This window comes from Cervus canadensis, chromosome 9 (assembly GCF_019320065.1).
Source record: "Cervus canadensis isolate Bull #8, Minnesota chromosome 9, ASM1932006v1, whole genome shotgun sequence".
Taxonomy (NCBI): domain Eukaryota; kingdom Metazoa; phylum Chordata; class Mammalia; order Artiodactyla; family Cervidae; genus Cervus; species Cervus canadensis.
The window spans coordinates 63,757,839-63,783,840 of NC_057394.1; the positions used below are offsets into that span (position 1 = coordinate 63,757,839).

At 42.2% G+C, this 26,002-nt stretch overlaps 1 protein-coding gene across 3 annotated transcripts in view; it reads left to right on the forward strand.

Annotated features, from left to right (window-relative positions):
* The first annotated feature begins 464 nt into the window (after nucleotides 1-464).
* Nucleotides 465-26,002, forward strand: part of GTF2F2 (general transcription factor IIF subunit 2) — a 108,144-nt gene continuing 82,606 nt past the window's right edge. For all 3 annotated transcript variants that reach the window (XR_006271180.1, XM_043477859.1, XM_043477860.1), the window contains exons 1-4: nucleotides 465-708; nucleotides 13,298-13,371; nucleotides 20,745-20,763; nucleotides 22,566-22,710. Coding sequence is in view for 2 of the 3 variants with exons in the window: in XM_043477859.1 (XP_043333794.1) it covers nucleotides 643-708; nucleotides 13,298-13,371; nucleotides 20,745-20,763; nucleotides 22,566-22,710 (304 nt within the window). In the remaining variant the exon portion in view is untranslated. The remainder of the gene's footprint in view (nucleotides 709-13,297; nucleotides 13,372-20,744; nucleotides 20,764-22,565; nucleotides 22,711-26,002) is intronic.

Genomic DNA, 26,002 nt, shown 5'->3' on the forward strand with positions numbered 1-26,002 from the left:
GTTGTAAAGCGCTTATACTCCAATCAAAAATAAACTGAAAACAATAGCAAACAAACAAAAACAAAGGGCTCTGGGTTTTGGAGTCTTAAAGGGGTGCGCCCTACTCGTTTAATTGAAGGTGCTCGGGGTAACCTTTCAATAAAGACCACTCTGCTAATTCATTTTATTTATTTCTCCTACCTCGTCCTCCAAATGCTGTCTTTCTCTCCTTGGCCAGGTTTGGACATACACTGACAGCCTTTGTCTCTTTAAACCTCGTTTTTCTGTTTTGACACTTTCTTCTGTTACCCAGACCTGGTCTTTATGTGTACTGCTGATGTTGGCGCCCATCCCAACCTCTGTTTTAATTACTCAGACACAGCCCCTGGAAGTAGCCACGCCCACTCAAGAAGTTGCGCGCCGATGAAGTTTGTCCTCAGTAGCGCGCCGTACTGACGGCCCCAGCGCGCAGGCGCAGTTCCCCCCTCCCGGCGGCGTGTGTTCGTCTTTCCCAGGGCTCCCGGCATCCCGGAAGTTGGACCCGCGGGCTCTTCACAGTCAACCTCTTGCCAGTGTTCGCCGTGTGCTTCGGTCCCTCGTCTCGCAGTCCCAGCTCCCGGGGCCGCTGCTCTAGGTCCGCAGGTCTCCGCCGGCGAGAGACCCATGGCCGAGCGCGGAGAACTCGACTTGACTGGCGCCAAGCAGAACACCGGAGTGTGGTTGGTCAAGGTAAGGTTCGCGTGGCTCCCGCTTGCGCTCCTTTTAAAGTAGTTTTAAGTGACTTGAGGGGAGAAGGAACTGGCAACCCACTCCAGTATTCTTGCCTGGGAAATTCCATGGATGGAGGACCCTGGTGGGCTACAGTCCATGGGGTCGCAAAGGATCGGACACGACTGAGCGACTTCACTTTCTTTCTGTAGTTCTTTTTGGAGAAGGAAATGGCAACCCATTCCGGTGTTCTTGCCTGGAGAATCCCATGGACAGAGGGGCCTGGTGGGCTGTAGTCTATAGGGTTGCAAAGAGTCGGACACAACTGAGCAACTAACACACGCACACACACACACACGACTTGAGACAGTCCCAGTTCGTGCGCCTTTTAAAGCTCATTACGGCTCTCTCGTTAGAGCTTCACTTACCTTGAGAGGCAGGGTTGGTTGTTAGGCTTGTTTGCAGACGAGGACACTGGTTCAGGGACACCCAGTGTGTTTCAGCCAACTAAGAGTCTGAACGTGCCTGGAATGGATCTCCTTGTCCCATGACCTGGATTTTCTGGGTTCCTGTCTTGATGGCCCCCCAGTTTGAGCATTTTACACCAGACTGAAGAATTTCTTCATCTCCTTTTGGTGAAACTGATTTCAGTCATCAATCTCTATAAGAAAGTTGAGCGTTTGCTTTCTGGGTAGTTTTCTGAGCCAGAAAGTAGACTGGTCTCTGCATACGCTGGTGGCTCAGATGGTAAAGCATCAGCCTGCAATGCAGGAGACCTGGGTTCGATCCCTGGGTCGGGAAGATCTCCTGGAGAAGGGAATGGCAACCCACTCCAGTATCCTTGCCTGGAAAATCCCATTCGGAGGAGCCTGATAGGTTACAGTCCATGGGGTTGCAAAGAGTTGGACAGGACTAAGCGACTTCAGTTTCACTCCTAAAGTGTTCTTTTAGGTTGATGACGCTTATGGAGTTCCCAGGAGAGCTGAGAGAGCTCTCAACTCAGGGAAGGAGGGACCATGGACGGGAGTGTTCTTTTAGAGCTGACTGGGTCTCGGGTGAAACTGACTGTCAGTCATTTTTTTTTTTTTTTTTTGTAAAGGCAGCGTTTTGATTAACCCTTAGTAAGTACTTACTGGGCTTCCCTTGTGGCTCAGCTGGTAAGGAATCCACTTGCAATGTGGGAGACCTAGGTTCGGTCCCTGGGTTGGGAAGATCCCCTGGAGAAGGGAAAGGCTACCTACTCCAGTATTCTGGCCTAGAGAATTCCATGGACCGTATAGTCCAAGGGGTCGCAAAGAGTTGGACACGACTGAGCAACTTTCACTTCTTCATTTAGTGAGTACACTATTATGCCTTACTTTTTCATATTGGGGACTGTTGTTTCTTAGGAAGTTTTCATAAGACGTGTATATTCAAAATGTGATTATGACAGTCTTGAAAACTCAAGTAAAACGTAGAGACTTTGTTAGATTTTTAGAAAGCTTTTATCACATGTCTGAGTTCTTATCAGTTAAATCTGAGAGGCCCTTCCAGTCTTCCTCTCTGATGTAGCTCCCTTATGATTAAGTTCAGTTCAGTCGCTCAGTTGTGTCTGACTCTGCGACCCCATGGACTGCAGCACGCCAGCCTTCCCTGTCCATCACCGACTCCCAGAGCTTACTCAGATTCATGCCCATCTAGTTGGTGATGCCTTCCAGCCATCTCAGCCTCTGTCCCCTTCTCCTGCCTGTATGATTATTCACTAGCATGTTGAACCTGTATTAACATTCTTCAAAGCACACGCACAGTCATATTTCACAAGAGTAGGCTTCTTGCCTGTCACACCCAGAACTGTGTTTGGCATAAGGTAAATAGCTCAGATAATGTGAGGTATGCATGAATGAATGAATGAATGAACTCTTATTCTTCATCCTTAGCCTTAATCTCTGGTGCTGATTTGACTTATCACAGTGACATCAGTGTGATTTAAAATGGTGGAGTAACCAAGTATCTCTCTCCTCCTGCATGCCAAGTGGAGAGATATTATTAGGGAGGAAATCTCCTTTGCAGATGGAAAGAGCTTGAAAAGATGGCTAGAGCTTGAGGCGATGTGTTTGTGCTTAGAGCACAGTAGATGCTCAATAGATGTTGTTTGCCTTACAGAGGTTTGGATGGGGGCCCCAAAGTATCTCCGTAGCATACCATGGAGAGTGGTTCTGAAATGCAAGAGTGAACATGCACAGTAATGTGGTGTGGGCCGGAAAACAAAGAGAACATCATGCCTAGAGTAGCAGATTGGGACCATATATTGATATTGTCACATTGTGAAATGGGAGTGTTTTAACTCTAGTCTACAGGAAATGAGGAGACTCTTGGAGGATTTTGAGTAAGGCAGGGGTACAAATGATTCTTTTTGGGGGGGGGGGAAAGCTTGAAGATAACCAGAGTCAAAATTAGAAAATTATCACAGGATCCTAGACATTTGATAGTGAAGTTTCAGGAGTTAGGGAAACTTTTTCAGCAAAAGTTCTCAGGATGCAGTGACTGACTAAATGAGGATGTAAGAGAAAGTTACAAATCTAAGAAAGTTACAAATCTACAAAGTTAAGAAATCTTAGTGTTCTCTCTTATATGGCCATTTGAATACATTTTATCACTTTAAAGAGAAGTCTTACTAATGATAGTTCAAATTAGAATTTTTTAATTCAAATTAGAATTTGAATAGAACCACATACAATTTTAAATCTTTTTGCTCTATGTTCGTATTTCTTATTATAAATCATGCCTTGAGCTTTGAGGATCATTTGTTGCAAAATATGTGAGTTCCTAGAGTATCGCAAGTTTATGGGCCATGTTTGTTCATAATTAATTTGTTCATTATTAATTTCATCACTAGACAAGTAAGGAAAAGGATAAATACAGTAAGAGTTATACATATAAGATCTCTCAGTTTTAAGCAGTAAAAAGTTATCCGGTAGGATCAGGGAAGACTTCATGGGGAAGCTGACATTTAAGAAGAGCCTATGGAGTTGATTAGTTAGGGAAAAAATAAAAAGTTCTGAGCAGGGCTGGTGAGTGTGTTCAGGAAAAGGCAAATAGAGTGGAAGATTGTGTACCAGAATGTCCACTACCTGTATCTGTTCTGACCAGTGAAATGCTGTAGGGAGGGAGCAATTGGCCAGGTGGCGGTGGTCAGGCTCCACTCACACCCTACGGCAGGGATCATCTGTGGCGCTGCGCACATGTGTCGTGGTGTGGTCTATATAAGCACCACCTGAAACGCTCCTGTAGTCTACGTGAGTCTAGTTGAGTCGGGTAGTCGTTGCTGCTGCTGTGTCAGCCATTAGAAAATAAAGCATGTCCGTGTTGCTGCTGCAAATAAAGACTGTCTGCGGTCCCTGCAGTGCCTTGCATCTTCGTCCAGCTTCCCCGCTCGTGCCTTGCCCACCCTGGGGTCAGCGAACAGTGAGATGCAGCAAGACAAAGATCATTTCTGGAGTTCTGAATACCTTAAATCTACAAGAGAACGATGATCTAAATAAGTTTTGATAGATAATAGACATGACTGGATTTAACTTTACAATAGATGTTGCCTGCTAAAAAAAACATAACCTACAATTTTTCCCTGGTCGGAGAGCTCACCCCTCGTAGTGGGCATTACCCGGTTCCTGGTGCTCAGTCTTTGCCACTGTCAGGCTGCCAGCCGGTCACAGTACTACTGTTGCACACTGTACCACATGATGATCTAAAAGTGATATTCAAGAACATTTTAGCATAGTTCTGTTGTTTGGCTTCCAACATTTAGACTTCTGGAAAGTCATCTTCTCTAGTTCTGATTGGCTGGAGGGTAGGGTACCTGATGGGGAAGAGGAGAAGATGAAACGTGCAGCGTTTTTAGGAGTGGTGGGGTTTTTGTAAGTAATGAATATCCTATCAGAGCTTGAATGATAAGAAAACTATCTTTCTTGGAGGAAATGGACAAGTGGAGGTATTGACAAGCATTGCGGTAGGTTCACCCAACAGCTTTTGGGCCAGCGTAAAGATGTGTTTCAGGTCCCATCAGCCTTCCTCCTGTGAGCATTTTGATTGATGTTTGTTGGAGGAGAGAATCAGGACCGAAGGGATGGACATCATCCTCTGTCAATGTTGGGTCCTCTATTCAATAGCTCAGTTGGTAAAGAATCTGCCTGCAATGTAGGAGACCCTGGTTTGATTCCTGGATCAAGAAGATCCGCTGCAGAGGGGATAGGCTACCCACTCCAGTATTCTTGGGCTTCCTTTGTGGCTCAGCTGGTAAAGAATCCTCCTGCAATGCGGGAGACCTGGGTTCGATCCCTGGGTTGGGAAGATCTACTGGAGAAGGGAAAGCCTACCCACTCCCGTATTCTGGCCTGGAGAGTTCCATGGACTGTATAGTCCATGGGGTCACAAAGAGTCGGACACGACTGAGTGACTTTCACTTTCATTCAACACTTCAAAAGCCATCACGCTTAGCTTTTCTTTTTTCACAGACAAATAAGCAGTCGGACATTGGCAGCCAGAGAGAAAGCTACCTACCAGGGAGAGATGAAACTGGAATGGTTGATACCCCAAAGCCTTGTAGGAGAAAAAGAAACTTATAACGTACCAAGTATTTTACAAAGCAAACCTGTGAAGTAGGTACTAATTATCTATATTTTTCAGATGGTAAAATTGAGGCTTAGGGAGGTTAATTATCCTGCCCAAGCATGGAACAGTGATTCAAATTTAGGTCTGTTTGGCTACAAAGCTTATGCCAGGAATAGGAAGTATCCTTTCCCCCGACCCCTGCCCCATCCCTTGGGTCTCTTTAATGAGTCTTCTCCCTGGAGAGCAGAAGTTGGCTGGAGGGGGGGGGGCGGGATTTGTTTTATGGTGTTGGGTCTTGTCAGCTCAGTACATTGACCTTCAAGACAATGTGTAAGTAAAAGCTGCCTGATATATATTGGATTCCCAGGGAGGCTGGTTCTGAGGTGATGAGCATGCAGGGGTTTGTTATAGAGTGCTGTTGGGCTCATCCCCTGTGGAAGGAAAAGGACTCAGGCAGGATTGGGCACAGGGTGGTTTGGCCCAGGAGGAGTACGTGATCGTGGTCAACTCTTCAGTGGAAGCACTTGCAAAGAGAGCTAAGAACTGCGGGCTGTCTGTGGCCACACTCCCAGCAGCTCGAGGGATAAGGCCTTCATTCCTAAATGAAGAAATGGGTGCCACGTCAGTGTCCACACAGAGCTCTTAATTTGCTTGTTTACTCTGGGAGAAGCATGGCTTTAGAGACTAGTTGTTGGGGAGCTAGATACTTGATGAAGCAAAGCTGGCAAACAAGCTTAGGGGAGTAACCTCTGTATATACCTCCTTGGCCCCTTGGCTTCAGAGGCGCAGTGACCTTACTACTCTGTAGCTTGAGCGAGTGGGCGGGCAGATGGATTTCTTCCACAAGCTTTCAATGATCACCAGTCATGTGTTCTAGGCTCTGAGTACGTTACTGTGAGCAAGAATGGACAGGGTCTGTACTCTGTAAACTAGAGTCTGTAGGGCGCTCCCTGAGACAGACATCGGGCAGTACTGGTCCTAATGAAAACAGTTACACACAGATAGATAAGGTCACTGAAGAAAGAAATACTGTTTTGTGAGTGTGAATAACAAAGGAACGTAGTCTAGAGGTCAAGGGAATTTCTCTGAGAAAACGATGCTGAAGTGAGGCATTTGCTGTCACTCCCTGGTTTTGGGAAATCTGAGAAAACATCCCCTGTTGTACCTGTTCTCTTGCCTCCACCTGCCTGCCTTTAATGAATGTGGAGACAGTGGAAACAACACAGCTATCTCACAAGTGACAAGTTGACGAGAGTGTTTGGGGGAAATTTATTCAGAATAGAATTCAGGTAATTATGTGAAGAGATAATATGTTAATTAGGTTGACTGGCTTAATTGTTTCATGTGCTTATAAAACCATATTGTACACCTTAAATATACAGCTTTATTTAAAGCTAAAATGTAAGGTTTTAATTAAAAATATCAGTTGTCCAAAAAAATTTTGGAGCCTCAGAACCATATATACCATTATTTTTTCCTTTTCCTTCTCCTTCCTGTTTTTTTCTTTAAATATTTGTTGGTTTATTTTTGGCTGTGCTTGGTCTTTGTTGCTGTGTGCAGGATTTCTCTAGTTGTGGTGCATGGGCAACTTCTCATTGCAGTGGCTTCTTCTGTTGCAGAGCCGGGGCGCCAGGGTGGACGGCCTTTGGGAGCTGCAGTTGCTGGCTTAGTTGCCCTGGGGCATGTGGGGTCTTCCTGGACCAGGGATCGAATAGAGTTCCCTGCTTTGCAAGGCGGGCTCCTAAGCCCTGGACCACCAGCCAAGTCCTCTTCCCAACTTAATGAGTTGGAGCTTTGGGGAAGCCCACCTCCATAATCTCTTGGTATAAAAAGTTATATATGATTGACATACTATCATCATTGTATTCTTCTAGTTTTCATTACAAGGGTATAGTATTTTGGCAACCTTTTGAATTAAATAAGCTAGTAGGCTTACCTTAGGAACTTTCAGTCTTACTTTAATAGCGATGACAGTGCAGTATGAGCTCCAGACTTGTTTTTATCAGCTAACTTCAGGCACATAATCTTTTGTTTAAGTTGGCCAGTTGCTTGTATCAGATTCAATTATTGTACTGAGTATGATTCTTAATTTCATTTTATAACACGTAGTTACTTCATTTAGAACTGTTGTCTTGTTTGACGGCCAAAATTGTGGTCTCAGGCAGTTTGACCACAGAGTCTCTGACCTGGTTATGTATTGAAGGACTGTGGTCTCAGCAGGAGCTCTGAAACATTCTTGTCTTCTCTTTACCTTAGCAGCATGGCAGGGAACCAGCAATAAGGGGTCAGTGGCAGGCTGGAAAATGTTTCACTCTACTCTTGGTGTTTTCCCCTTCTCCCTCCCCCTGATTTTAAGGTAGATCTCTGGAATAAGGTTTCCCTTTGAGAATGCACTGAGATTTATTAAATTCCATAGCCGGGGTTTATTCTGATAACACCATCATTGTCATTACATTAACAGTAGCTAATGTTTCGTTAACAGGATCCAGTTTCATTAAAATAATAACTCTGTTGCTACCGTGTGCTAGTCTGTTCTTCATGTTAGGGACGGGGCAGCAAGCAGAGCAGACGAACAGCTGCCTCGTGCAGGTTACGTTCTAATGGAGGGAGAGTGAAGGATAAACAGAAGTGTATAGCAAGTGCTGAGTGCTCTGAAGAAAAATAAATCAGGGTGAAGAGTGCAGAAAGTAGCTGAGGATGCTGTTTTAATAAGGTGGGAAGGGGCCTCACTAATAAGCTGGGCCTTGAGCAGAGCAGGAATGCCCTTCACATATTTGGGGGAAGCACATTCCAGACAGAAGTAACAGCAAATCAGAGGCCCTCAGAGGGGATGGTGCTGGGAATGTTGGTGGATCTGTGTGGTTAGAGTCAAGTGAGTGAAAGCAGTAGGTGAGGCCATGGATCTCAGTGGACTGAATCATCTGCGACGTTACAGAATTTTTACAGTGAATGCCATGGGAGGCTAGTAGCCATAGAGAGGCGGCACGGATGGTGATGGTGGAGCCGGACTGCCTCGGTTAGAATCCTGGCTTCACCACTAGTAATTGTGAGACTTTGGATGAATGATAACTTTTTGGTGCCTTAGTTGCTTCTCTGTGAAATGGGATAATAATAAAGTTGTTATGAGGATCAAGTGAGGTAAAGTTTTAAAGTGCTTAGAAAAGTATCTGGCACATAGTAAGCACTATGTAGATGTCTGTTAAATAAACTGAAAGGCTTTGAGCAGAACAGTGTCATCTGACTTCTGTTTTAATATGGTCACTTTGGCTGCTGTGTTGAGACTAAAGTGGACATGGACAGTAATCATACAAGAGCTGATGGGGGCTTGGATTAGGATGGTCGCCCTGGAGTTGGTGAGAAGGACGTGGAGTCAGATATAATTTGAAGGTATTGCTGACAGGCTGTGTCAGAATGTGAGAAAAAGGAGCTATTCAGGGTAAGTCCAGGTTTCAGACTGAGTACCTGAAAGGATGGAGTTGACCTTTACGATGTTATGGAAGGTTGCATGGGGAATAGGTTCATGAATAAGAATCAGTTCTTGAATGGAGATTTTGAGTTTGAAATGTCTCCTGAATATTCAGATGGAGAGTTTGAGTAAACAGCTGGTTGTATAATTTGGGACTTGAGGGGAGAGCTGTAAATTTGGGAGTTGTAGTTACACAGATGGTATTTAAAGTCTTGGGATGACTTTGAAGAGGAGAGGCTTGAGGATGGAAATCAGCACCCTCTCAGGTTAAAAGGTCAGCAAGATGAGAATCTAGATGTGTGGAGGCCGAAAAAGGAAAGTCTGGAGAAGTGGGAGGAAAATCAAGAGAGACTGTGGTGACCGGACGCCAAGTGAAGAAAGCGTTTGAGAAGGGGGAGACAGTAGATTCTCAGATATTTCTGATAGGTCTGCAAGATGAGGACTGAACGTTGGCTTGACATTGCGGAGAGCTTTTGTAACCATGGGCAGCGGTGTCAGTGGGAGTGGTGGAGGTGAGAGCCTGTCTAGAGCAGAAGACAGCGGCAGAGGAGGAACTGTGGTCAGCCAGCAGAGACTGCTCACTCAGAGTCTTGCGATGGAGAGAGGCAGAGACATGGGACAGGGGGTGGGAAGGATTAAGGAGCCTGCCCTTCCCAGGGGTGTGACCACGAGTCCATTTGCTCACTTCCCTGTGCCTCAGTTTCCTCACTTGTAAAAAGGAAAAAATAAACGGATTGTGGAGAATTAAATGGTTAATATATTTTAAACATTTAAAAGAGAGCTTGTCACTTAATGTGTTTGTTACCTATTGCTATATAACATATCATCACAGGCTTAGTAGCATAAAATAGCACACACTTTTAATATCATAGTTTCTGTGGTTCGGGAGTTTCCTGGCGTGGCTTGGTTGGGCAGATGCAGTCAGGGTGTCACACAAGGGTGCAAGTATCAGTGGGTGGGGATCATTGAGGGCCATCTTAGGGTCTTCTGCCACTTTTGGTAAGCTCTCTGTCCCCTGGTGGCTCAGACAGTAAAGAATCTGCCTGCAATGCAGGAGGCTTAGGTTTGATCCCTGGGTCAGGAAGATTTTCCAGGAGACGGGAATGGCTACCCACCCAAGTGTTCTTTCTTGGAGAATTCCATGATCAGGGAAGCTTGGAAAGCTACATATAGTCCATGGGATTGCAAAGAGTTGGACACTACTGAGCAGCTAACACTTTCACTTTGGGCTTCCCTGGTGGCTCAGATGGTAAGGAGTTTGCCTGCAATGTGGGAGACCTGGGTTCGAGCCCCTGGGTCAGGAAGATTCCCTGGAGAAGGGAATGGCAGCCCACCCCAATATTCTTGCCTGGAGAATTCCATGGACAGAGTAGTCTGGTGGACTTGGGGTCGCAAAGAGTTGGACATGACTGAGCCACTAACACACACATCATCATTGTTATTCTGTTGGGAGAATAAAGAAGGGAGTGGAAGGGAGAAAGGGTAGCATGGAAGGAACGATGTCCTAGGTTAGACTAGGCAAAAATTCAGTGCGCGTGTGGAGGGAGTGGCCACAGTTCATCTGTGAAGAGAGAGAGCAGAGTAGAAGGCTCCCCTGTGGCTAAGCTAGAAGCTTTCTTCTGATGGTTCAGTGGAAGAGGAAGTTGGGTTATCATCTTGGAGGGCAGAGGGAGCAAGAGGTGTCACAGGGTTGAGGAGTGACGCGGACGTGTGGCCCGTCTGCAGTGGTTTTCCCGCTGCAGGTGACAGCTGGCCAGGGAGAGGGAGTTAGATTGCCCAGCATCTTGAAGGGCTTACTTGATGTCAGTCGCCAAGGATTTCAGGGGAGACCATTTAGCATGGTTGTTTTTCTTCAGATGCTCAGGTGCAAGTGTGGAGGAGGAATAACACAATCAAATAAAACAATACATATATTAATTAATAAGATAAGCAATATTACTAGTATCACTTGGCTTTAGTCAGGGTTAGGTTCTGCCAGGCCAGTATGATGGTGGGAGTTAGGGACAAGAGAATGATTATAATGACGGGCTGTGAAATGTAGTTCCATCAAGGAGAGAAGGGAGGACATGAGCAGATGGGGACAGAGTCAGAGATGTGAAGGATGGAAGAACTGTTGGAGCCGAAGTACCGAGGAGAGGGCCAGAGAGTTAGGAGACGGTGGTCAGAACGGTTCCTTGAAATACACTTTATGGAAAGGGTAATGTTCTTGTCAATGAGAACGTCTTAACAGTATTTGAATCAGATACTTGGAATACGATGTAGAAAAGACACCATCTTTCCCCTCAGGACTTTATTGGGAAGCGTAGCTCGAGATTGATTGTTAGAGCAGGCTGCTATCTGTAGAACTCCATTTCCTCTTTGTGTTAGAGTAATTGACAAGAAGATTCCCTTGGGCTAAAAATCAGACAAAGCCAGAAGCAAAGGCTAACATGTTAGGCAGGATTTCAAGATTGCGGCCATGAGGTAATAATTTACATAGTCTGAGGATTCAGGGTTTTATTTGATGTAACGGTATTTGCCCAGATCAGTTTCACATCTTGGGTTTAGTTCTGACAGGTACTGTTGACCTTTGCTTCTTTGACTCACCGTGACAGCACCTTGAGTTTCCTTTGTGGGCACCGCCGCTCCCCCTCTTCATTCTGGTGATCTGAAGGGTGTTGATGCTCCCTCCCCAAGGGTGTCACTGGCTCAGGCTGGCAGTGCAGGGCTCTCATCTCTGGTTAGTAACAGGCCAGACGAAGGACCTGTGACCTGGTCAGAGCCACAAGAGAAAAACGACTTTGCTGGGGATTTGGGGAAGAACTCTTCTTCAGGAGTGGCTTCAGCCGTTGTGCTACATACGGGGGAAGGCTGTCACAGAAGTGAGTCAGTGTGGTGAGGAGAGCTGAGAGATGGTGAGAGTCCTGGTGATGGTATTTGAGCCCTTAACACTACTTAACCTTAACACTACTTGTGGAATATTTAGTTACTTTTGCCAGTAAATCTTCTGTATGCCTGAGTGGGTTTTCTTCTCATCTGTAATCAAAGCAGACCTAATAGGTAGGTACAGTTATCATAAGAAATTTGCCAAATCCTGTAAACTTGCATGAATAGTGGAGCACAGTATAGTTGAAACTTTAAGATATGGAATCGTCAAAACTCCTTTTCCTTTAGAGGATCTATAGTATGTAAAGGATGGTGTACAAAGAGAGCATTTGACCAGTCTGGAGTCTTTGACTGATACTAGCTAACCATGTTGTTTCAGTCCTCTGAGCCTCGGTTTTCTTATCTACAGAAAGAGGAGAGCGTTAGCAGTTTTGTGGGGTGATTGGGAGGATTAAATGGGATTGTGGGTGCAAAATGTACAGCATGGTACCTGGCACTGTGGGCTCCCTTCCCCTGCGTCTTTTCCAGGCTTCTGGCATATTTTTGACACAGTAGTTGTTCAATTTATTTTAGTGTAAGGAATGAACAAATACCACTAGGGTCTTCTTTTCTTAAATTTTTACTTGATTCAAAGCACTGCAGTTCAACTAATAGTCATGTGGTTCTTCTTGTAAATGAAACTTTGTTAGAATTTTTTCCTTTCCAGCTTTGGAAGCTCTCTTTGACTCTGTTATACATTCATGTTATGATTCCAGACTTACTGTGGAAAATAAAAATGACACCTGACACTCAGCCCTTGGTTTGTGTGAGGCACTGCGCTTCATACTTCATGTGTAGCATCTTACTCCTTCAGGATAGGGTCACCTTAAACGTATGTACTGATTCCCGAGTTCGAACTATGTCTTAGAAGAAATAACAGATGGCCCATGGTAGTTTTATGCTCTTAACCTTTTGAGATTTTGATTGCATATATCTGGTTGCGCACACAATATAGTGTATTGGTTAAAAGCATAGGCATTGGAACTAGAGTGCCTGGATTTGAATCCTGGGTCCTCATTTGCCAATTTTATACCCTTGGCTAAATTTTATAATCCCTGGGTGCTCCAAATGCATAGTTTGTGCAGTGGGGATAATGAACAGTGCCTACCTCATATAGATGTGAGGTATAAATGTTTGAAAAGTGCATATCACAGTGTCAGAAAAGTAGTGTTATATAAGTGCTAGTTGTTACATTGAATAATTTCTTTTATTTCAGCAGATCTTTCATCATATTAGTTATCTTATACATCATAAAACATGACTTTTCAAATCATCTTAAACTCATTAGTGTCTCTACATAACGTGTCAGTGTTATTCTCCCAGAAGCCTTTTCTGGTAGCTTTTCTCATCTCTGAACTTTTATTAGACTTGCTTGGGGACATAAATTAGCACTTCATTATTGTTCAGCTATATGACCAGTTTTAGTTTTGTGTCACCAACTCAACTGGTGTTAAACACTTTGAGAGCTAAAATCGTTTCTTACATGTCTTATTATCTCTTTAGTGCAAAACACATAATCAGAGCTTGCTATTTAGTGGTCAGTTATGACAGACAGAAACTAAAATAGAAGCTGTATATCACTTTATGCTTAAAAGGATTTGTTAGCTTGTTTGCATCCAAAATCTAGTTTAATAGTGTTTTGTTTTGTTTTAGGTTCCTAAATATTTGTCGCAGCAATGGGCTAAAGCCCCTGGAAGAGGTGAAGTTGGGAAGCTGAGGATTGCCAAGTAAGTTATTTATGAATTTTTGACATTTTATGAAACTTGTTTGAATTTATTTTCCAAGTGCTTTTAAATGTAATTATAGAGTTCTTTTTCAAACAGAGAATTTATCTGGAAAATAAGAAATGATGAGCTTGCCAAGGCTTGTTAAGAGCTGGTTAGGTGCCCTGTAAGCAAATTGTACTTGATATTTACACCTGTCGTCAGAGGAGTGTGTGTGTGCACACACACAGTCCTCTGACGACAGGTGTAAATATCAGGTACAATTTGCTGCTAAAACCTATCGGCAGTAAATTAGCAGAGTATGTAGTTCTCTCATCAGTCCGTCCTCTGCATCTTTAAGGAGGTATGCTTGAGTTGGCCATAGCTGGATGCACCAAGTGCCTCAGTAGAGGGATTTTGCCGCTCTGCCACCATACCTTTTTACAGAGGCTTTGGAAGAGGGCAGGGCATACCTCTCAAACGGCGCAAGAGTGCTTGGTGTTTCCTGGTTGAGGAACTGGCCTTGTTTGAAAGGGAAGCCCTTGTAGCTCAGCTGGTGTCAGCCACAGGCCTCGCATTCCTTTCTTTCTGCTCATTCATTCATAGTCCAACTCTGATCAGATATCCGCGCCCACTGCTCCACTGAAATAGCTCTTATCTGCCACCAGTATCCTCTTCTTTATCACTGAGTTTTTGCTTGTTAACAGACCACCCCAAAGTTTAGTGGCTTAGAACAAAACCATTTTACTTGTTTTTAATTCTGTGGGGGCAGTTCTAGACAGTTCTTGTTGTGGCTGACCTGGCTGGTCTTCCTGGCTAGAATGGTCTTACTTGTGTGTCTGGGGTTGGCTTACTATCAGCCAGGGCAGTGGCCATGTGTGTTTCATCTCCATTGTGTTCATTCACGTGATGGTGACAGAGTTCCTAGTAGCAAAAGAGAGGGAAGCCCCACTGCACAAACACTTTGCAAACCTGTGCTTGCATCATGTGTGCCAAGTGTAGCTTGCAGTAGACTCCACCTCCAGGTGGGATTTGCGGTAAAGAATTTGTAGCCTTTTTAAAAAAAAACAACAACAAGAATCTACCACATTCATGGGCTTCCCTGGTGGCTCAGTGGTAAAGAATCTGCCTGCAGTGGAGGAGATGTAAGAGACACGAGTTTGATCCCTGGGTTGGGAAGATCCCCTGGAGAAGGAAATGGCAACCCACTCCAGTATTCTTGCCTGGAGAATCCCATTGACAGAGGAGCCTGGCAGGCTACAGTCCTTGGGGTGCCAGAGTCGGACAAGACTGGAGCACAAGCACCGTATCCATATTCTAAAATCTAAGAGTCAACTAGCAGCCCTTCTCGGTTGACCTTCGACGTAACTTGACAGAGTTGATCACTTCTACCCTCACACTGTACTTTTTTCATCTCACTTCTGAGACATCACTTCTCATCTTCTCAGTCTCTGAATGTTATTTGAACACCCTCTGGAGGTGTTCTTTGGAGGAGCAACGCTCTGTTCTTGGATGACGTCATGTCTTTAAAGTAAGACACTTTGACGCTTTTCTTGTGTTTATGCCCCTAAGTACTTTTTGTTCTTTATCTTACTTACCTTTGTTTCAGACAGATCTTTTAGTTCTTCCTTTTCTTTTCATAAGCCATATTGGAAACAGGCCTGCTTTTATATCCAGAGTTCTGAAATTAGGTAGAGACCGGTAGTATCTTAAGACGCTACTACACATTTAATAGCAGAACCAGCCTTGAATTCAGTCCTTTGAGTGGTAAGAAAACTCAAGCAGCTTCCAGTTCCGGCCCTGTCAGTTACTCTCCGTGAGACTGTGGACAGACACTTAATCTTCTGAGCTTAGATTCCTCCTTTCCCTGCCATGAAAATTGCATTCCTGAAAATCTCTGTGTATGGAAAATACCTAGTTTAGGATTGTACAGTCTTTCTTTTGGTGTGAGTAAGAGGGAGCTAGTATGGGAAATAGAGTTAAAGGAGCTGAGGTGTAGGGAGACCTATGTAAGCCCTGAAAGTGAAAGTGTAAGTCACTCAGTCGTGTCCGACTCTGTGACCCCATGGACTTCTCCAGGCCAGAACACTGGAGTGGGTAGCCTTTCCCTTCTCCAGGGGATCTTCCCAACCCAGGATCAAACCCAGGTCTCTCGCATTGCAAGTGGTTTCTTTACCAGCTGAGCCACACGGGAAGCCTATGCAAGCCCTAAGTACTTCTTTGATGCCTAAAGCATCTGTTAAAGGTAGCATGCTAAATAGTCAATAATGGGTATGCTGTGATTTTTCTTGATCACTCTTTGGAAAAAATTTCAAACGTGTCCTTAGTTTAAAGCAGGTCTTTTATATAGTCACATCCAGTATGCCTAGGGTAGCCATGTCCCCATGTTATGGCCAGTTTACATGTTTTACAGTTTACATAGTTTTCTTTGCGGTTATTAATAGTGTCCCCTCTCTCACTCCCAGAGTATCCTGGTTCTGGCAATAAACTGTATGTAACTGCTCTGCTGGCTTAGTTGGTAGAGAATCTGCCTGCAATGCAGGAGACCTGGTCCCTGGGTTGAGAAGATCCCTTGGAGCAAAAAATAGCAACCCACTCCAGTATTCTTGCCTGGAGAATCCCATAGACAGAGGAGCCTGGCAGGCTATAGTCCATGGGGTCACAAAGAGTTGGACACAACTGAGAAATTAACACACACTTGCCCTTAATAGTAACAGATGTATGTGTATTTTATATGTAGACTAAAAACCTAGCAGATTCTCTACCTAATGTGAAATATAATCTTGCCTTGTAGAAGAGCTAGATGCTGTTAATGATGAGAACAGATATATAGTGATTGGTTCCCCAAGATTGCTATAGAAATGCTTGAAAAGAGCTTGTTCTGGAGTATGTCTCCTAACTATCTCATTTATGTTTCTAATGTACTTATTTTTCATTCTTCTTACTGATTACTAGAGCCACTATCAAATACGTGTAGGATAAGCAAGGAATGGCTTAGCAGTGCATGTGACTAGGTTATCAAGACTTAATTTCAGCTAAATATGAGTCATCAAAGTTTTGTGGCTGTAAACAAAAGGCTTCATTTATTGGACGATTGTTGTTTCGAGTGAAGTGGGATGATAACCCCTCTTCTTTGTCAGTTAGCTTACAGGGCAAACATTGTGTTCCATTTTCAGTGCTCCATTTAGAGACGTGGACAAATAAGTTCATTCAGTGGAGTGAGACTAGGACAGTGAGAAAACTAAAATCAATTTCCTGTGAGGAACATTTGAAGGGACTGTGGCTGTTCAAGAGAAGATCTAGGGCAAACCAGGTGAAAGTATCTTGTTTTTAAAAACTAGAAGATGTATAATTAAGTACTGATGTTTAGAGGCAGAGTAACCCTTTATGGGTTATCTATGTGGTTCAAGAAACATATATTTGGGTAAAAAAAAAAAAAAACAGCTAAGGTTTTAAAAACGCAGTGTGCCATACTGTTGAGTATAGACTCAGGAGTCAGTCAGCTCTGGGCTTTATCCAGACGTTGTCATTTACCAGCCATGTGACTCTGGGGAAGTTGCTTATTACCCTTTCTTGTTTCCTCATCTGTTAAAAGGAGATGGTATTAATACCTCATGGATTCAGTGTGTGTAAGATACTTAGTAAGTGTTCACATGCTGTCATATCCCACATACTACCCAGTACTGCACGGACTCTGCATCGTGTCTGATGTCTTCCCTCCCGCTCCGATCCCCCAGACATAAACAGCAGCACCAGCTTCCTGTGGTGTGGACGTTGATTCTAGCGAAGAGAGGGCTCTGGGGCGGAGGAGTCGAGGGCGGCAGAGACGGGGGAGGAGCCGGGCAGCTGCGGGTGCAGCTCTTCCTCAGTGTGGTCTGTTAGCGCCTGAGAGAAGGAGAGTCCAGTTGTGAATAAGCTGAGAGTAGCCGCCCACTTTAACAGCGGTAACATTTGGGCCGTTTTCATCAAGAGTTCCCCACCGCGTCCCTGAATCATTGTACTTGCATTTCTTTTAATACCTTTGAACATCGGATGGGTATTGCATTTTAATTGGTTTACAGTTTTGCTTTAGTTGTTTAATTTTAAAACGAGCCTTTCTACATAACCATCCTGCCTCAGAAAACTTCCAATTTTCAAAATCTTTGATAAATGTCATGTTTTACTGACAGTCATACAGTCTGTGATAATACAGCTTCTCTCAGAGATGTGTAATTTCTAGTTTTATTTCTAAACACATTTAGCGTTCAGGGTCATGTGGGGGCCCACTAATAATGGAAAATATGCAAATAAAAATCAGTGAGATAATTTTCTGTTATAAAAATTGACTAAGTTTACAACAGTGTTACACTGTTGATAGGAGTTTGAATCAGTACAAACTTTCTGAAGGGCAGTCTGGCAACACACATGTATATTAATGCACATATGTATACACACACACAGAGACGTATATGTACATATCATACACACAAGCTGCTCAAAACAAAGTGGAATAACAGTCCACTGTTTTCTCTGCCAGTCAGCTCACAGTGCAAGCATTATGCTCAGTTCTTGGTGCTGCTCTTACAGAAAGACATTGAGAGACTCATTTCCCAGAGGGGAACTCAGACAATGAGAAAGCTAGGATATTAATAATAAAATCCTCGTGCCTTTGACCCAGCAATTCCATCAATTTCTAAAACCTACCCTGTCAGAATAACAAGTTAGTGATGCAAAGATTGATACACAAAGATAATCGTTTCAGCATTGTTTGTTATGGAGAAAAATGAGTAGCATTCTCAAATTTCTTAGTAAGGGATTAATTAAGTAAACTGGGGACATTTTTAAATTGTTTAATATTTTTAATTTGAAACAGTTTCAAGCCACAGAAAAGTTGGAAGAACAATATAAAGAACTTTTCCACCATATGGATCTGTGTAACACAGCATCCTGTGACTTTTCAGGAATGTAATTTGAATAATTTCCTGTTTTCTAATGTATCATACATTGATATTAATAAGATATCTTTATAAAGTTAGAAATATCAAAAGCCACATTAACTGTTTCATTTTTGTTATTATTTAAATAAATATTTAAATCTCTAAAAGAAAGCAGTAAAGTTTCCCTTAGGGATATATCTGTTAAATTCAGAATGTGTTAAAGTATATACCTCACTGGGGGAAATAAAGAACTACTTTCTGGCAAGGGCATTCTCTTTTGCAGTCACAGTTCACCCTTCAGATGTATGAATTACCAACCAAACAGTACTACTACCTGATCATCAGACTTCACTTAAGGTTTGCCGGTTGTCTCAGTGATGTTTTACAGCGAAAGGATCCGGTCCACAATCTGGCATTACCTCCTCTTGTCAGGTCTCTCTAGTTTTCCTTACATCTGGGAATCCTGTTACAGTTATAAAATCCTGTTTGTAACTGTCCATGGATTGGGACTGTTTTTGTTTTTGCTTTCCCATTAAACTGAGACCTTGAGGATAAAGACCTGCACTCAGGCCGTGCACTTGTCACAAGGCCGTGGGTGTGCAGCAGACCCTGAGTGCCGGTGAATGAATGAACCACTGAAGGAAGGCACCGGTTGGAACTCAACCAGTGTTGCCGAGAAAGTACTTTTCTAACTGGTCTTCGTGTCTATTCTATGTGTGTTTTTTGGTATAAGTTTCTTGGATCATGTCTTTGTCCTTGTTATACTTTTGTTCTTAATCGCTCAGCAAACTCAGTGATTGATCATCAGCTAATAAATACCTCGTGTGAGCTTAGGGAGTTGAACCCTTTAAGTTTGAATATAAATGTTAGATTTGGAGGAACTTTGAATATGGTACTTGTTATGAACTTTGTACTTGTTATACTTTTGTAGCATTCCATTGCCTAAAGAATAAAGTCTGTGCTCTGTGCTGTGATATTCAAGATCTTTTATGGTCTGGTCCCATTTTCCCTTTATAGTTCACTCCTACTATTCCTTATTTTGTGCTTTCCCTCCCAGCCCAATCTGATCACCTTTTTCTGATCAGGCTCTTCCATGACTTTGCTTAGCTGTTTACTTTTGATACTAGTTCAAAAGTTGCCTCTTGCTGAGCCAATACTTCCCTCTTAAAATAGAAGAGAGAGTGTTCTCCTGTCTGATCCTGGCATATTGTGGCTCTCTTAATTAAAGTTTATCTCATTTTATGGTTATGGGTTTAGCTTTTATATCTTCTGCTGGCTGGGAAAGGGGCCCTGCACTCAGTACTTTGCATATGACAGGTATTTAATACATTTTTTTTTTTTAAATTAGGCTGTTATTAGGGTGTACATTGATCCTGTATTGGTGAAAAAAAAAAAAACAATTTTAAAACATGTAATTCAAATAAATAAAAAATAGTATGGGACTTCTCTGGTGATATAGTGGATAGGAGTCTGCCTGCCAGTGCAGGGGACACAGGTTCAATCCCTGGCCCAGGCAGATTCCACATGCTGAGGAGCAGCTGAGCCCATGAGCCGCCCCTACCGAGGCCACATGCTGCAACTGCTGACGCCCATTTACCTGGAGCCTGTGCCGTGCAACAAGAGAAGCCGCTCACTGCGACGCTCTGCACACCACAGCTAGAGAGCAGCCCCTGCTGTCTGCAGCTAGAGAAAGCCTGTACGCAACACGGGAGGCTTGGTGCACCCAAAGATGAAAAACAGATTGTAGAAATAGTATAGAGGGGTATTTACTGTAGCTGATAGTAGAAGATGTTAGCAGTAGAATCTTGGCTAATTTAAATATTTTTTTGGCTTGTCTGTAATAAAATTATTTCTGTATGAGCATATTATTTAATAGCAGAGAAGATTGCTTATAATTTTAAAATAAAAATTTTTGATCTTTAAAATTTTGTTAAGTAAATGAAACTTCTTCAGCTGGACAAAATAGTAAAATTTGTTGAAGTTCTCTATATCTGGTATTAAACATGCCATTCACATGCTGCTGAATGCTAAAAATACTCAAAAATTAAAGTAAGAATTGTAAAAAGATCATTATTTGGCTAAAATATTATTAGGGCAGGTTGTTATAGTGTTAAGAGACTCATAACATCTCAGATATTCATTGGTGGGACTTCCCTGGTAGTTCAGTGGTTACGACTCCATGCTTCCACTGCAGGGGACTCAGGTTTGATCCCTGGTCAGGGAACTAAGAACCCGCGTGCAGTGCAGTGCGGTCAAAAAATAAAATAAAATGAAATATTCACGTGGAATTAATGTGAATTTTGTTCTCCTATAGGATTATAAATAGAATAGTTAGGAGAACCAAAGGTAAATATTAATCTCTGTAAATGTAATATTTTAATGTACATATGAAGTTGTGTTTCTTTTATTAATAGTTCTTAGCTTGCATTTGGAAAAAACATGAAATTAAATAATTGAAATGTTTTCTTTCCTCTCTTTCAGAAATCAAGGAAGGACTGAGGTAAGATTATTTCTATGGAAATTTTATTTAAAACACAAGTTTATTTTACTATGCATTAGAATTAGTAAAAAGAGAGTAGTGTTTGCTCTGGAAAACTCCACATGAAACTGGTGGCTGGTCAGGAAAACATAGTGGTGTAAATGCCACCCTTGTGTGAGTGAATAGACTCCTTTCTAGTTGCTCATACTTAGCATTTTTCTACTTTGACTTAAATATCCCCTCTCTTAGTACTATGAAAACTAGTATTGCTTCAGTAACACTTTAACATTATTTCAGAGTGGCAAATGTATTTGACAGATTTTTGAAGGCCTTAGATTTTGACCCATTGAATCTAGGACATAATTTGTGGTACCTGTCACATAGTAGAGAGATACTTAAATAATACTTCATAATCTTTCTGTGTGATTGAAAGATCAGCACTTCAAGTTTATAAATCCCTTTGATGAAAAATTTGGGGAGATATGTTAAAAAGCATTTTGAAAGATTGGGTCTTTCAAAAAAGACCTACTGGGTCTTTTCATTCTAAACCTCAATATTGAGTTTTCCTTATAAATATTTAGTTGTATTTGTTGAAATATTTGAAAGTAAAACAGCACCATGTACTCATATGGTAGTCATTGGATCTAAAAAAGAAAGCCATCCTCTGCTTGTGGGAGTATTTAAGCTTTCTGAGTAAATAGGTCACCTCCCCCTGCTTCAGGTGGTGGCTTTCTTAGTATTTAATGTTCACTCATTCAGCAAATACTGTTTTTCTTCTGTGTGAGTGAATAGACTCCTTTCTAGTTGCTCATACTTAGCATTTTTCTACTTTGACTTAAATATCCCTCTCTTAGTACTATGAAAACTAGTATTGCTTCAGTAACACTTTAACATTATTTCAGAGTGGCAAATGTATTTGACAGATTTTTGAAGGCCTTAGATTTTGACCCATTGAATCTAGGACATAATTTGTGGTACCTGTCACATAGTAGAGAGATACTTAAATAATACTTCATAATCTTTCTGTGTGATTGAAAGATCAGCACTTCAAGTTTATAAATCCCTTTGATGAAAAATTTGGGGAGATATGTTAAAAAGCATTTTGAAAGATTGGGTCTTTCAAAAAAGACCTACTGGGTCTTTTCATTCTAAACCTCAATATTGAGTTTTCCTTATAAATATTTAGTTGTATTTGTTGAAATATTTGAAAGTAAAACAGCACCATGTACTCATATGGTAGTCATTGGATCTAAAAAAGAAAGCCATCCTCTGCTTGTGGGAGTATTTAAGCTTTCTGAGTAAATAGGTCACCTCCCCCTGCTTCAGGTGGTGGCTTTCTTAGTATTTAATGTTCACTCATTCAGCAAATACTGTTTTTCTTCTGTGTGCCAGGCATTTTGCTTGGAGATGGGTGGATGGATGAATGGATGGATGGATAGTTCTGTTTGTCTATCCATCCATCCACCTAGTATTTATTTATTTACGGGTATAAATATAACAAGACATGGTTCCTTGACTGCAGATACCTTAGGGAAACAAGTTACTTCTATTTTACAAATAGAATTTTTTCAGCCATAGACCAGAGGAAACATTTGAAAGCTATCTTTATAATGGTAGGTTAACCCCATTGTTCAGACAAATAGGAATAGATTCTCTTTTTATGGCTAATTATTAAAGCTTATTTGATAAAATTTTTAAAAATGCTTCATAAAATGATTGGAAAAGAGTCACATCAAAATATTTGATTTATAGTCACAGTTTCTGTACAGATACTTTGAATACAAAAGTATATTGTAATGAGCTCTCATTAATGTGTCTACTAGGTTTCATTTACTTTGAATGAGGATCTTGCAAATATTCATGATATTGGCGGAAAACCGGCTTCAGTCAGTGCTCCTAGAGAACATCCATTTGTCTTACAAAGTGTTGGAGGACAGACATTAACCGTGTTCACTGAGAGCTCCTCAGGTGAGTGGGCACAGAGTTACTTAAATGCAGCTCCTGTCCCTGTTGTGTGGATTCTCTCTCAGCACACTCTCGAAGGTCATTCCCAGGGCCCTCCCACCTGTGGTTCTTTCTGCCTCTGATTCACATCACGCTGCTTCTCTGCTCGGTGCTGAAGTCCTCTCCTGTGATTGAGGAGTTTTTGGCTGTTGCTGGACGGGTTTCGTTTCCATTTGGGGCATGAAGAAATAGAACAAAGCAGATGGGAGAGTGTGGTGCATCAAGCTGTCTTCTAGGATGTTGAGGAAACAGTATCATGAGTTTTGCCAAGATAAGGTCATCCTTGCCTGTTTTGGTAAATTGATATTCAGCAACTGTAAATTGTGTTTTAAAAAATACTGCTTAATACTAGGGAATATTTAGTCAAAATATAGGAAATACTTTGGCTCTTGTGCGCTTTCTTTATTTCTTAATGCATAGGGATTGACTTCTTTTAATTGGTATCGACTTCTAAGAAGCTCTGTGCATACTTTTAAATTTTGTGTGTTTGCTCTTAAATGTTTTAATAGCTCAGTAAAAGGGGAGCAGGTGTTTCAGTTTGTGAATTAAATATAGAGGGGACTTTTTTGGTGGCATATGTAAGAGTCTATGTTCATTTTCATTGTTTCTTGGTTTTTAAGCTTCACTGAATTTGCAATACTACTAGTAAAGCAGCAGGCCACCTCATTTTAATAGAACTAATTTCTCATACCTAATTCAGAAGGTTTATTTGGTTGTATAAAAGAAAAACATCATGGTTTTTGTTGTATTTTCATTAAACATTACAAAGAAAGCTGTAAAAAATTATATGTTAAGAACATTATTGTTTTAACAGAATATACAGTTGATCCTTGAAAAATGGGAAGGTTAAGGGCACCAACACTCACAGTTGAAAACACAGGTATAGTTTACAGTGGGCTCTTCGTGTCCAGGGTTCCTTCATGTTTGCAGTGGTGTGTGCTTGAAGTCAGCAACTGTAGATTGAATAGTACTGTGGTTTTTTCCGTTGAGAAAAATCTGCATTTAGGTAGACCCTTGAAGTTCAAACCTGTGTTCTTCAGGGGTCAGCTGTACTCCAGCAAATTTCTGTGGTGTCTTAGATTCCCAATATCTGCATAAACTGATGTCAGAAAATCAGTGGGTTTTTTTTTTCCCTTGGATGTAGAATTTAAAGAAGTGGTAAATTGTAAATTTTCTGTCATGTGGTTTAAAGTCAAGGAAAGTGAAATTGTTAGTTACTCAGTTGTGTCCAGATCTTTTCGAGCTCATGGACTGTAGCCCACCAGGCTCCTCTGTCCATGGAATTCTCCAGGCAAGAATACTGGAGTGGGTTGCCATTCCCTTCTCCCAGGGATCGAACCTGGGTCTCCTGCACTGCAGGCAGATTCTGTACCATCAGCCACCAGGGTTCGTTTTACTTCATTATTCTGTTGCCATAATTTGTAGTGTAATATTACGGGAAGTAGAGAATGTTAAACAGATGCATTTTCTCCTGTAGAAGATTCAACCATTCAATAAGTATTTATTGTGTGCCTCATTGTGCAGGGCACAGCATAGGCACAATCAGTCTAGCAACTGGTTGGATTTAATAAGACCTATTGAACCTGTGAGGTTTTCTCTACTTTTATGGTTGTTCTTGGAGTGGAAGAGGCGTGGCACCAAGATAATAAAAAGAAAGCAGAGTCTGAAAAAAAAAGCTTGAGGTGGGGAAACTTGTACTTCCTTGGTAGAAAACTGCACCCTGTTTCAGACTTTTTACCTCTTATCAGGTTGACTCGTTGCTGGTACTTACACAAAAGACGGTGACTTGGAAAGCTGAGGTTTGTTATCCTCAAAATTAATCTTCCGCATTTAATCTTGTGAATCCTTTCGTTAGTGTTGTGCTCTTTCTGAACATCTTGTATTCACCTTTGGGGTCACAGTGTACTCCAGAGTGAATATGGATTATGAGGATTATCTTGCCAGGAATATGGAAAAGGATCAAGACTGTCCTGCTTCTGGAGTTTGTACAGTATGTTCTCTGTAGAGCTGTGATAATGCAAGTGAGGCCGAAGTTGCCGTTAGGTGGTGCACACTCCACGGGAAGTCTTTGGTGCCTGATGTCAGCCCTTCTGTCTCATGTCATTGTTCCCTAACTCTCTTTGCACCTTTCTTTTATATATATATATATATATATATATATATATATATATTTTATTTCATTTGACTGCTTTGGGTCTTAGTTACCGCATGTGGGGTCTAGTTCCCTGACCAGGAATCTAACCTGGGTCCCCTCCATTGGGAGCACAGTGTCTTAGCTGCTGGACCACCAGGAAGTCCCTTTTTGCATCTTTTTGTGATTTAATTTCCTCGAGAACAAAGGTGGAAGCTGGAGGCTGTTGCAGTAATCCCGGGAAGAGCTGACAGAGATTTGTATCAGCCTGGTAACATCAACAAAGGTCTGGTCTCTCATCTGATGTCCAGTCCCATCCTTCGTTGTCTTAACAGACAGTCCACTTGGATTTCTCATCACCTGAAATGTAGAAGATACAAAATCAAGTTGACTTCTTCACTCCTTTATTCTCCATATGTCTGCATTTCTGTCAGTAATACATCGTTCTGTTCTGAGCCTGCTCTGACTCACATTCAGTCAGTTGCTTGTCAGGTCATTTCTGTCGTAGAAATACACATTTCCTTCTTGTTTTTTTTTTAATATTCGTTTTTATTTATTTGCCTCTGCCAGATCTTAACTGCGGCTCGTGCAGTGTGTTTTAGTTGTGGCCTGTGGAATCTGGTTCCCTGACGAGGGACTAAGCTTGATGCCCCTCCATTGAGAGTGCGGAGTCTTAGCCACCGAATCCCCAGGGATGAACCTCATACACATTTCCTGATACCACTTAACCCACCGTCCTCTGAACACCTCAGCCGTCCTCTCTGCCCTCCCAGCTGCTAGAATCCCTTCTCCCTCCCCACGACCCTGCTGCCTCTCCTCCTTCCCTTGTTTTCCTCTGCCAGGGGTTGGTTTGCTTTCTGCAGTCGTAGCCGTCTTTCCCTTATGACTCCGGTCTTTGCTGACTCCGTTCATCCAGACTTTGACGGCAGTAAGGTTTGTGTCACTCATTTTGTCCCTGAATTAAGCCTTACGGGCAGAGGACCATGTCTCATGCTTATCGCCAGGGTGTCTCATATAGCACTGAACACAGCACATGGGCTTGCTAAAGCAAATATGCGTTGAAATAGTTGATTTTCTCCTAAGAATTACTGGTATTCTAAAGGTATTCTTTAGAGTGATTTTAAG